The sequence below is a fragment of the Sapajus apella genome, unplaced genomic scaffold (assembly GCF_009761245.1).
Source record: "Sapajus apella isolate SASKATOON/1434 unplaced genomic scaffold, GSC_monkey_1.0 scaffold44, whole genome shotgun sequence".
In the NCBI taxonomy this organism is placed as follows: domain Eukaryota; kingdom Metazoa; phylum Chordata; class Mammalia; order Primates; family Cebidae; genus Sapajus; species Sapajus apella.
Window position 1 is genome coordinate 10,581,045 of NW_022436984.1, and position 13,529 is coordinate 10,594,573.

Below are 13,529 nucleotides of genomic sequence, written 5' to 3' on the forward strand. Positions count from 1 at the left end.
TCAAAATATAATAAACCATTTTTTATTTCAATAATAAGCTCCCAGATGTCCAGAGCTTTATTTGTTTAGCTAATTTATAAAATATGAGCTGGGCCGGGCATGGTGGCTCATGCCTATGATCCTAGCACTTGGGAGGCAGAGACATGTGGATTGCTTGAGCTCAGGAGTTTGAGACCAGCTTGGGCAGCATGGTGAAACCCCATCTCTCCTAAAAATACAAAAATTAGCTGTGTGTGGTGGCGCAGCACCTGTAGTCACAGCTACTCAGGAGGATGAGGCATGAGAATCATTTGAACCCAGAAGGTGGAGGTTGCAGTGAGCTGAGATTGAGCCACTGTGCTCCAGCATGAGAGACAGAGTGAGACTCTGTTTCAAAAAAGAGAAGAAAAAAAAATGAGCCACCCACTCTTTATTGCTGAAGATCTGCAATCATCTTCAGAATAGACAGAAAGAGGAACATGAATACAATAGAGTTGCAGGAAACTAAATTTCATTATTCTATAAAGTAATTTTGAAACCTTTCAATTCATCATCGAACTACTGAGCATGAAAGGTACCTAGAGATGAGAAAATGAGTCAGACACTATCCTTGCCATCATGGGGATAATAGCCTAATAGGAGAGAGTAAGGGAAAAGCAAAGCTGAAACAATAGGAAAGGTACTCTAGAAGTGCCAGCAAATTACTACGAGATGTAAATCAGATGATTGATTTACTTTTATGCTAACCATGTTGTATTTATTTCTGAATTAAGTTAGCCTCAATATTAATTTATATTCTTTGTATAAGTCAGCTTGAAAACAGGAAGAGGCAGCCAAGAATTTGCAGAAAGCTTAAGTCCTGTATGCTGATGGTCAGTAACTCCTGAAACTGACGATAAAGTTCTCAGTTACATGTGGTGGAGATGGAGGTGGAGGCAGGAGAAAATGAATGAACAGGACCCCATTGGCCTCAGGATTTTAGTGAGAAGGCTAACCCCAAAATAGGTGGGGTGACTTTCAAAGACAGATGCCAGCACTTTAGGATCTCCAGTTGTTTGGCAGTGGCTTACCTAACATAAAACACGAGGGTGCCCCCATCTCACCTTGTGGTCTTAAAAATTATTTTCACTGCCCGCCACCCCAGCATAAGTGGTATAGCTACATTTCAAAGAAACCCTTGAACTGCACCACACCAATCACAGCCTAAGAGAGGGACAGAAGAGCGTTGGTAGCTGAGGAGGGAGCCCTCAGATGCAGCATCTATATGCTAAAACTTTCTCCACAAGACTACATTTACAGCCTGTACTGAAGCCGGCACATACACAAGGCCCTCCATTACACAATGGTGTCAGTAAAGCTGAACCTGAGATTTTTGAAGACAGCTGAGGATATAACAAAGGGTTGTGAGAGCAAGTTTGCAGCAAGGAGAGGAGCAAGGAAGAGATTTTCATTTTTCCTTACCTGCAGAATGGAGAGATAACAGTGTCTCTCAGAGGAAATTGTGATTATTAATCTTGGTAATTAATGGCCTTATCCAGTGGCCCACACAGAGTAAATAACGGTTTACTTTCATCTTCTTATGACTATGAGAATTTCTTTTTAGTTACCTTAAATTATTTTTGCTGTTCTCAGGATCATAATCACTGCTCTCAGGATCATAATCACTGCTCTCAGGATCATAATCAAATCCATCCCAACAGCCATTGTAGTGAACAATATTTACATGATCAAGTTCTGCCAATGCTTTCACTTCACGCTCCACCTTGCTGGTTAAAAGGCACAAGGAACATGGAAGTGTCAGTGTACATCCCTAATAACAACCACAGAACAAAACTATTGACATTCCTTATTAAACCATTGCTGTTCTCACACAATTTTAGAATGGAAGCCAGGAGATTCAAAAGGAAAAAGTGAACATACCGAAAAAACCATAGGTGTTCTCACTCCCACTCTTTTGTTTTATCTCAACATAAAACAAAAGGCAGCAACTTCAATAATGCCAAACATTAGACAATTTAAAAATCATTTGTAGCAGGCTTGAAATGCCAGTGATAGGGCCGAGTACGTTGGCTCATGCCTGTAATCCCAGCACTTTGGGAGGCCAAGGCAGGCGGATCATGAGGTCAAGAGTTCAAGACCAGCCTGGCCAACATGGTGAAACCCCATCTCTACTAAGAATACAAAAATTATCTGGGTGTGCATGGTGATACGTGCCTGTAATCCCAGCTACTCGGAAGGCTGAGGCAGAATTGTTTGAACCTGGGAGGCAGAGGTTGCAGTGAGCCGAGATCACAACACTGCACTCCAGCCTAGGTGACAGAGCAAGATTCCATCTTGGAAAAAAAAAAAGAAAAGAAATGCCAGTGATGCAGTTTTAATTCATTTATTTTATTGAGACAGGGTCTCACTTTGTCTCCCAAGTTGAGTGCAGTGGCACAATCTTGGCTCATTGCAGCCTCAACCTCCCAGGCTCAAGAAGTCTTCCCATCTCAGCCTCCTGAGTAGCTGGGACCACAGGAACACACCACCACATCCGTCTACTTTTTAAATATTTTCTGTAGAGATGGAGTTTTGCCATGTTGCTCATGCTGGTCTCAAACTCCTGGGCTCCAGCAACCTACCTGCCTCGGCCTCCCAAAGTGCTGGAACTGTAAGCATGAGCCACTGGATCCAGCTGATGCAATTTTTCATAGCTAAATCATACATTATGTTTTGCTTAGACTTTGTTAAAATCTTTAGATTTCACAAGCAAACCACATTTGGTGGCAAGGCTAGGTAACCCAGGCAGTGTAAAGTACCTAATTCACGATTTTCAATATGTGGCAAAAATACACAAAAGGACAATTTATGCAGAGAAGGTGAGATGGTGAGAGGCATTATAGGGATGTACTGCCAAGACCTAAGACAATTCCATGCTAAATGCAGTAAATAATTTGGAGTAAATAATTTGCAGTAAATAATTTGGAGGTCTCAAAGATGAGGAAGGATAAACAAACATTTTACAATTTTATTTTTTAATGCAAAAAGTTCTAAACTATATGACATAAAATTTGCAAAAACAAAGAAAAAATTACTGATATGTTGACAATCCTATAACAATGTTATTATTTTAGCTTCCTTCTTACAATCTGTTATTTTTCCTTCCTTCCTTCCTCTCTTCCTCCCTCCCTCCCTCTCTTCCTTCTTTCCTTCCTTCCTTTTCTTTCTTTCCTTCTTTTTTTTTTTTTTTTGAGACAGGGTCTCGCTCTGTCACCCAGGCTGGAGTGCAGTGGCAGTCTTGGCTCACTGCAACCTCTGCCCCTAGGGCCCAAGTGACCCTTCCACCTTAGCCTCCCAAGTAGCTAGGACCACAGGCACATACCACCACACCCAGCTGGTTTTTGTAATTTTTGTAGAGACAGGGTTTTTGCCATGTGGCCCAGGTTGGTCTTGCACTCCTGATCTCAAGTAATCTGACAGCCTCAGCCTCCCAAAGTGTTGGGATTACAGGCGTGAGCCACCATGTCTGGCCAGTCATTTTTAATGGCTGCAAAATAGCCATTGATCAGGGTACAGAACAAAACATGTTTACTCATTTCTTAACTGCTGGATATTTTGTTTGTTCTAATTTTTCACTGTTAATGAACGACATTGTGATTTAGATCTTCTTGGATATAAATCCATAATTTAAATAATATTTTTTTTTAAGATAGGGTCTCACTGTCACCCAGGCGGGTAGTGCAGTGGTGTGATGATGGCTCACTGCAGCCTCCACCTACCAGGCTCAGGTGATCCTCCCACCTCAGCTTCTCGGGTAGCTGAGACTACAAGCATGGCTACCACACCCATCTAACTTTTCTATTTTTTGTAGAGATAGAGTTTCGCCATGTTGCCCCAGGCTGGTCTCAAACTCCCGAGCTCAAGCGATCCACCTGCCTTGTCCTCCCTAAATAATATTCTTAAAACAGATTCCCAAACAGGAAACCCTTGGGCCAAAGTATATAAAAAAATTTATGGCTTCAGATTAATATTTCCAAAGATATTTTAAAATATGTTATATCAATGTATAAACTACCGGAAATGACCAAGACACTGGACCAACATCAACATTATTATACTTTTATTTTTTTTTTTGAGATGGAGTCTCTGTCACCCAGGCTGGAGTGCAGTTGCACCATCTCGGCTCACCGCAGCCTCTACCTCCCAGGTTCAAGTGATTCTCCTGCCTCAGCCTCCCAAGCAGCTGGGATCACAGGCACCCGCCACTATACCTGGCTAATTTCTGTATTTTTGTAGAGATGGGGTGGTTGGCCAGGCTGGTTTCGAACTCCTGACCTCAAGTAATCTGCTGGCCTTGGCCTCCCAAAGTGCTGGGATTACAAGTGTAAGCCACTGCACTCCACCCTCATTTATTCATTTTATTTTTGACACTGGGTCTCACTATGTGGCCTAGGCTGGTCTCAAACATCTGGCCTCAAGCAATTCCCCTGCCTCAGCCTCCCAAGTAGCTGGGATATTATTATCATTTGTTACAACTTCTATCTAATAGAAGGAATAACAGTACATCAGTCCTTCATTCCTGTTAAATAAAACAATGAAGAGAGTAGGAATTACCCTATTTCAAATGCAAAGCATTGTGCATGAGAGAAGAAGTAGGTTTGTTAATCTGGGATGAAGAACACCCAGCACTCCATGCCTGCCTTTCCTTTGCACATCTCATTTTCCTTAAACCAGATCCCTTTCCCATCTCCTTTGCTAGTCTTTGAGGGATCAGTTTGGCCAAGCTATACACAGTAACAACTGCCAGAGTGCAACAAGCAAGATTGGTGAACTGGTGGCCATGTGATTTAAGACTGCCTTTCTATGGAGGTTTTCCTTCCTGTTCTGCTATCCAGCAGGAGTGAGAGGGTAGATAATACACAAAACAAATGTTGGAAGCAGTGGGTTACAGCGCGAACACATTGAATTGGCATTCCAGGGGATGAGTTCTAAATCCCCACCTTATTACATAGGAGATCATGTCCAAAGATAATCTTGATCTGTTCTTTATCATCCCATACATGCTTCCACTCCTTAAATTGAGAGGTAGAGCCTATTTGCCCTCCCCTTGAATCTAAGCTGGCTTCAGTGACTTGTTTAACCAATGTAACTTGGTGGTAGTGACATTCTAGAACTCCTCAGACTAGGTCAAAAGAAGCCTTGCCCCTCACTCCTCGTCTCTTGGATGACTTGTTCTGGGGACAATCCTTCTTGACACCCAGTCACTAAGTTGTAAGAAGCCCAATCCCCATAAAGAGGCCATGTGGAGGTATTCTGGTTCACAGTCCCAGCTGAACTTCCAGCCCAGAGCCAGTGTCAATTGCTAGCCAGCTTGGATATCCGGCCTAATCAAGGTTTCAGATGACTACTGACTGCAAATGCCTGGGAGACCCCAAGTAAGAATTGTCCAGATGAGCACAATCAAACCACAGAACCATTAGAGATAACAATAAATTGCTGTTTTTAAGCCACAGCATTTTAGAACAGTGCCTTATGCAATAGCAGACAACCAGAGAACAAATACCGTCTAGCTTTTACCTTAGACAAAAATCACTTCACATCTCTGGATCTTAGTCTCCTCATCTGTAAAATAAGGAGGTAAGACTAGAACATCTCAAAGATAACCTTTTTTGTGAGTAATGACAAGTTCTATTTGGTGCCACGGTTTGAAAAATATGGAGCGTTTTATGAATTTGCATGCCACCTTAAACCAAATGACTCTATAGTTTCAGTTCTGAAGGCAACATCAAAGGGATGACCAATGCTACATCCATTATTATTGAAATAACCATAGTAAAGTGAGATCATCTTAGAGTACGCCAAACTCCTCTTGGTAGAATGAAATATTTAATGAGGACCAGAAAAAAAAAACAAATGATATCCTAATAAAGAAGAGAGAAGCATAAGAAGGCATAGTGCAGATTGAGCATACCTATCCATTCAAAAAAATGAAAACATTTACTACTTACTCGCTATTATATTTAACACGTTTAATAACGTAAGTCTTTTTGTCAATTCTGTGTTTTGCTTTGAAAACTTGGCCAAATGCACCTGAGCCAATTAATTCTATTTCTTTAAAATCCTTGCCAAACCTTAAAGAAGAAAAAAACAACAACAGTTATTTTGACATTTGGTGCTCACCCCTTCCCCGCTTCCCCGCTCCCTTCCCTTTAATGTCACTTGTGAAATAGACAGTATAACAAACATGATTCTCTCCTGAATAAGGAAGATCCACTTGGCAGAAGCTCTTGATTCACAGAGGCTCACTCCTCCCAGGGCAAGTCCAACATAACAGATCACCCCCGGCAGTCACAGTCAACTGCTGGCTTTTCAACAGCCATGATAAGGCCAGGCACAGTGACCCATGCCTATAATCCTAGCACTTTGGGAAGCCAAGGCAGGTGGATCCCCTGAGGTTAAGAGTTCAAGACCAACCTGGCCAACATGGTTGGCTTCCAATATTTTATGTTATTATTTTATTTATTTATTTATTTAGATAAGAGTCTTGCCCCTGTCACCCAGGCTGGAGTTCAGTGGTGCAGTATCGGCTCACTGCAACCTCTGCCTCCCAGGTTCAAGCAATTCTCCCGCCTCAGCCTCCCAAGTAGCTGGGACTACAGGCATGTGCCATCATGCCCAGCTAACTTTTGTATTTTTAGTAGAGATGAGGTTTCACCATGTTGACCAGGCTGGTCTAGAACTCCTGACCTCAGGTGATCTACCCGCCGTGGCCTCCCAAAGTGCTGGGATTACAGGTGTGAGCCACTGCACCTGGCCTGGCTGCCAATATTTTAATCCCCACCCATTCTCCCCGCAGTACTCCTATTCTCCTAATTAAAAAACCAGATGGCTCCTATAGACTGGTTCAGGATTTGCAACAAATCAACTCCGCTATTGTTCCTGTTTGTCCTGTTGTCCCAAACCCCTACACTCTCCTATTGCAAACTCCTCCCAACACTAGCTATTTCTCTGCATTAGACCTCAAAGATGCCTTTCATACTATCCCTCTACATCCCTCCTCTCAAAACGTTTTTGCTTTCACTTGGACTGACGCTGATACAGGCTACTCCCAACAGCTCGCCTGGACTGTCTTCCCCTGGGGTTTAGGGACAGGCCTCACGATTTCGGTCAGGCACTTCAACTGGACCTCTCCCAACTACCTTTACCACCTGGCGTTTTGCTTCAACATGTGGACGATTTACTCATTTGCAGCCCCTCTCTAGAACATCGTATTCAACACACCACCGGGCTTTTAAATTTTTTGGCTAAATGTGGGTACTTGGGATCCAAAAGGAAGGCCCAATTTTCCTCTCCAAACGTTTCATACCTAGGATTAATCATAACTCAAAATACTCAAGAAATTCCACTGACATGAAAGCAAGGCATTCAACAAATCCCATTTCCTAACACAAAAAGGGACTGACTTTCTTTCTTTGGATTAGTGGGATATTTCCCATTACAGATGGCAAATTTTGCCACTATCGCTAAACCTCTTTATGAACACACAAAAGGAAATCTTGACCAACCACTCATTCCCACCCCAGACCTTTATCAAGCTTTTTCTCACCTAAAACGTACCTTATTACAGGCCCCGCTTAGGCCCTCCAAACCCACTAAGATCTTTACATCTACATTTACACAGTTCTCATAATCAGGCCCTTGGACCATTAGCCCAACCTACGGGAGATTCCCTCCAACCAGTGGCATATTTTTCAAAACAACTTGACCTCATTTACAAAAGCCGGCCCCTTTGCTTAAAAAATTTGGCCACAATCTCTTTAATTATCCCTGAGGCACAGACTCACATTCTATGAACCTCTTCAGGTATTTTCTTCTCACAGTCTATAGGATATGCTCAGCCATAAGGCACTCACTTCCATCTCATTCCCTAGCATGCAAGTCCTACATTCAACCCTCCTTCAACCCTCTCTCTCTTCATAGATGTTCCCCCCCAATCCTGCTACTCTTTTATCTTCAACACTAATTTTGGACCACGACCAACCCTCATGCTCTGATCCAACTGAAAGTTCTCTCACCATGTTTCACCACCTTACTTCTATTCACATAAAGGGAGCCCTAGATTAGTTTATAGCACATCAAAAAACCCTTCCCTCCAAGCAGGATGTGCCATCACTGAGGGATATCATGAGGATACCTACTCTCTTCCACCTAGAAGAATTATAAAGCCTGCCCCCTTGCCTTTGGGCACATCCTCCCAACAAGCAGAATTAGTTGCCCTAATTAGAGCATCAACCCTACCAAAAAACACACAAGTTAATATATACACTAATTCTAAATATGCCTATAATATCAACGATTCCACTGCCCAAATTTGGAGCAAGCGGGACTATCTCACAGCTAAGGGAACTCCTATCATTGATGGAAAACTAGTCCATCATCTACTAAAGGCAGCTCTACTTCCAGAAAAAGTTGCAGCTTTCTATTGCAAAGGATGCCAATCAGATAAAAGACACATTTCTTTTGGGAATCGTGAGCCTGACTATTGGGCAAAACACGCCTCCAACCAATCATCCAATTCTCCAATATCTATTTCCCCTCACACAACATATCACCTCCTTTTATCCTGAACACCAAGTACAACAACATGGTGAAACCCTGTCTCTACTAAAAATAAAAATAAATACATTAGCTGGGCATGGTGGTGTGTGCCTGTAATCCCAGCTACTTGGGAGACTGAGACAGGAGAATCACTTGAACCTGGGAGGCGAAGGTTGCAGTGAGTCAAGATCATGCCATTGCACTCCAGCCTGGGCGACAAAGTGAGACTCCATCTCGTAAAAAAACAAAAACAAAAACAAAAAAAAACTAATCACAGCAGGGGCACAATTCAAACTCCCATACGGGTTCATACAAAACAAATCAGTCCTACCTGACCCTGAAAAGATAACTCTTTTATGGGACATCCACAGCCTCTTCCATGCTAGCCATTCCCTTCTACAACATTTCTTAAGTTCCCACACACGCATAAGCCGAGATATGATGGAACAGTTGAAAGCCATTTCCCATCAATGCTCTATTTGCCAGAAAGCTTCACCCCACTCCAACACTAGAGCCCCTTCTTTTCCAACTCATCCAGCCAGGGGACATCTTCCAGGACAAGACTGGCAAATTGATTTTACCCAAGTAAAAAAGGTTTGATTTCTTTTGGTTCTGGTTGATACCTTTTCGGGATGGGTCAAGGCTTTTCCCACAACCAACAAGCGAGCTTCTACTATCACCTCCAAATTAATGACAGAAATCATTCCCAAGTTCAGGTGCCTCTTTCTTTTCAATCTGATAATGGTTCTGAATTCATTTCTCAAATTACTCAAACACTTGCACAAGCCCTACGAATCTGGAAGCTACACATCCCCTATCGACCTCAATCTTCAGGAAAGGTTGAAAAAATGAATAGCATGCTAAAAAACACCCTCACATAAAGACTGGGTTACACTTTTACCTTTGGCCCTTCTAAAAATTCGGGGACTCCCACATAAACCTTTAATGCTCAGCCCCTTTGAACTCCTGTGTGGGAGACCTCGCTCCTTCGGTTCCACCTCAGGGTCAAGGCCCACCTCTAACAACCCCTCTCGTTTCCCCTCTTCTGCATGCCATCTGCCATTTCATTTGGGAATATGCTGACAAATACCTGCCACAACCTGTCACTGACCTCTCTAATCCCTTCCTACAACCAGGAGACTGGGTTCTGGTAAAAGATCCCAGCCTTCCCTCCAATTCCCGCCTCACACCAAAATGGAAGGGGCCGTACCAGATCATCCTTCCTACACCCACAGCAGCAAAGACAAAGGGACTCCCCAGCTGGCTTCATTATAGTTCTCTCAAGAAAACAGACTTCCTTTCACTGCAAACTCACACAACCAAATCTAAACCCCCTTCAGCGTTCTCTTGTGTCTCCATAGGACCCACTTCCCTTCGTCTCACCCAAATGCCGGAGGAAAAGGAAGAGAAATTCACCTAAGCAGCTATGTCTCTTTGTCTCCCAGACTTTCATTTCTTCCTAACTAACCTTGTTACAGACCTTCAGTGGTACCCTTACGAAACTCCCATCATATATCCTGATTGGTTCCTACTATTCCATATTTATGGCTTCAAAAAACTTTCCAGGACTTTACTTCTACCCAAATAACTTTTTTCTCCTTTTGCTTGTTTCTTTCAATATAAATTCCCTAATGACATCAACCTCACCAATACAACCACTCCTCACTGCTCTCAAACTAGAATGTTCTATAAATCTTACACAACCCCTCTTGCTGCAAGCTCTCTTGCTTTGCTCCAGAATGCAGGATGTGTTTATTGCTGTCTTCCTCAGCTTACACAGCCCTTCCTATACTCTGTCATGACCTTTTAATAGGAAACATATCCCTAATCTATAAACTCCAAAAAGGAGCTTCCTTTTATGAAAGAGCTGACACTCTGGTCAGCGATTATCCCACCTCCATGGCCAACGAGGCCAACAAACTATTTCAAACGTATTACAATTCCCTACAATGCCTTAAGCCCCAAGGCCCTCCCATTGAAGGGCTCATAACTAAACACCCTCCTCTTTTACAACAAGCTTCACTTTGTTTTTCAGCCTCTGAGGGAAATTTCCCTGTAAGGTCCTTAACACTTGACTAATGTAACCGCACTATCATTGTTAAACACCCATCTGACCATCAAACTAACCAAGTTGACCAAGTTGAAGTGAATGGACCATTTCTGCAACCTACTCCTTTTACAGCCTCTCCCTCGACCAATGCCTCTGGCCTAATTTGTGCCGTCCCTAGTGCACATCCCGTAAAGCTCTTTCCACAGAGCTACAGGGTTCTTTAGAAGATAGACCCTGAAGGCTTACAAGAGTCCAAGACAAACTAGACTCCTTGGCTGTAGTAGTCCTCCAAAATAGATGGGGACTAGATCTTATAATGTCTGAAAAAGAGGACCTCTGCCTCTCACTGGGTGAGGAATGCTGCTTCTATCTCAACCAATCCAGCCTAGTAAGAGACGATGCTGAAAACCTTAAAGAAAGGACTAAAAAGCTAAAGGGATAGCTGTAGGGTCCAGCCCCGCAGGGTCTCATGGGTGTCCTTTTGTGTGTGGAGATGACAGATTGCAGGAAAGAAAGACATAAGGATTCAGAGATAAGAGAAGAATTCAGGTGGACTTGGGGGACCACTGCTACCAAGGCACGGAGTCCAGCAATGGCCCCGAATGCCTGGACACGCTGATATTTATTGTATAAAAGGCAGGGGACAGGGCCAGGTGAGTGACTTATTTGACATGATTGGTAGGGGTCAAGCAAATCACATGCTTTCAATACGGGGGGCCACATGGGTACAGTACAGGGGGTCACGTGGGTATAGTACAGGGACCCCTCCCTCTCATGTAGCCACTGCAAGGAGGGGAGGCACATAGGTCAGTATTTTTCTATGCACTTACCAGAGAGATCAAAGGCTTTTAGAATTCCTCTATTCTTACTTGTCACAACTTCTAAGAATTTACAAGGGAGCACTGGGTGGGAAAGTGGAACATGAAAGTGGACAAGGATGGTGACCATCGGAGCACAGCACCACGGAGAGGTGTTTAAGCCCCTGGATATCTGTGGGCCGGCCTGACTAGTGTTAGACCTTCCTCAAGAGCTGGACAGAGCAGAGTATTCTCTGAACTCCCCAGTGAAAGGGAAACTCCCCCTCATGGCCTGCCTCCCCAGGCACTGGCGCTACTGCAAGGCCTGCCTGCTAAGTAAGGGGCACCTTACCAGGCACTGGTGCTACTGCAAGGCATTTACTTTTGCCTCCTGATCACTTCTCAAAATGTCCCTTCAGTTCTGAATTATATTTCACCTGATTATTTCTATACTATAAGGCTAAAAATGTTCCTACACTATAATACTAAAGCAAAGGTTAATAATAGAGAATAATAATGTAATAAGATTGATTTATATAATTAATTATGTGATTGTATCTAAGTCTATTTGGTATCATTGCTATAACTAAGTGATCGTTTATTATGCTGGGACAGATTGTGCCTTCAGTCTCTTGCCATGGCACCTGGGCAACTTTCTTCCCACAATTAGCAAAATATCCAAATAGATTCTTGGTTTGGGAACAAAATCATCACATGGGTCATCTCATTCCTGGGCCCGCTCCTAATGATATGCCTAGGACTAATGCTCTTAACCTGCCTAATTGACCTGATTCAAAGATTTTTAACCAACAGGATCATGGCCATTTCACAGAAAACTATCCAAAAACATCTACAGAAGGCATTACTCCTACAGTTAATCTGAGACCAAAGAACTCTCCACCTCCCCTGCTCTACAGGAAGTAGCCAGAAAAAACATGCTGCCCTTCATCATTTTATAACTGTAGGAGCTGGATGACAGAACAGGAGCATTGCCATCTTGGACAAGCACCACCATTTTAAGTTCCCCTTGATTAAAAACTGCCTAAATCCAGCTCAAAAAACAGTCTAATGGCAAATGTCAGCATGACCATAAACCACAAATGACACCTCCAATCAGAAACATTCCAATTTTGAGATAAACCCCCACTGGCTAGAGACATGCCAACCCGAAATAACCTCCCCTCCAACCGGAAACATGCCAGCCCAAGATAACCTCCCCTCCAACCAGAGACATTCTACCCCCACCATAAAACTCTCCTCCACCCAGAAACATTCCAAATCTGCAATAAGCTCTCACTCCCTAACCCTTAAATACCCTTAGTTTGTAAGAGAGAATGCTCCTGACTGAAATCGGCCAGAAACCTCTCTCAGGTTTATTCTCCAAAATAAACCTGTCTTTGTCTGTTGAGCCACTTTTCACAGTTCCTTCTTCTTTCTTCAGCTCTTAAAATCTTACCTCGTATCCATAGTATATTTTGTTCCTTTCATGTCAGGAGGGTCAAATCTAGGCGCCAAATTAGGCCTAAAAATTAAGAGTTGAATATAAAACTCAAAATTGAAATCAAATATAACTTGTTTAGTGTTAATGTTAACCTTTTTCTTTTTTCTTTTTTTTTCTTCTGAGGCAAGGTCTTATTCCATCTTTCAGCCTAGAGTGCAGTGGTATGATCATAGCTCACTATAACTCTGAAATCTTGGGCTCAGAGGAGATCCTCCCACCCCAGCCTCCCAGGTAGCTGGGACTACAGGCGTGTACTACCATACTTAGCTCATTCTTTTTATTTTTTGTAGAGAAGGGGTCTTTCTATATTACCCAGTCTGGTCTTAAACTCCGGAACCAAAGCCATCCTCCCACCTTGGCCTCCCAAAGTGCTAAGGAATACAGATGCAAGTCACTGTACCCAGCCAAGTTTTTTTTTTTTTTTTTTTTTTAATAAAACTATTAACTTACAGTTTTCCTCTGGTCTCTAATACTGTTTCATCTCTCTCCTGGCTCCTTTTTCTACCTTAGAGCATTCATTGTTGATGTGTCACTAACCTCACCTTTTCCTCCTCCAGACTCAAAACCTCAGGAAGCAAATCTCCTTCCACTCTCATCCTAGCTGTTATTCCTCACTGATGATAAG

The 13,529-nt window shown here is 42.9% G+C and overlaps 1 protein-coding gene across 2 annotated transcripts in view; it reads right to left on the reverse strand.

Moving 5' to 3' along the window:
* The window catches only part of EIF2AK2 (eukaryotic translation initiation factor 2 alpha kinase 2), a 41,116-nt gene that overhangs the window by 13,845 nt on the left and 13,742 nt on the right, over positions 1-13,529 (reverse strand). For both annotated transcript variants that reach the window (XM_032239316.1, XM_032239315.1), the window contains exons 9-11: positions 12,860-12,925; positions 5,967-6,089; positions 1,587-1,745 (exon numbers count right to left, since the gene is read on the reverse strand). In XM_032239316.1, the coding sequence (XP_032095207.1) occupies positions 1,587-1,745; positions 5,967-6,089; positions 12,860-12,925 (348 nt within the window). The remainder of the gene's footprint in view (positions 1-1,586; positions 1,746-5,966; positions 6,090-12,859; positions 12,926-13,529) is intronic.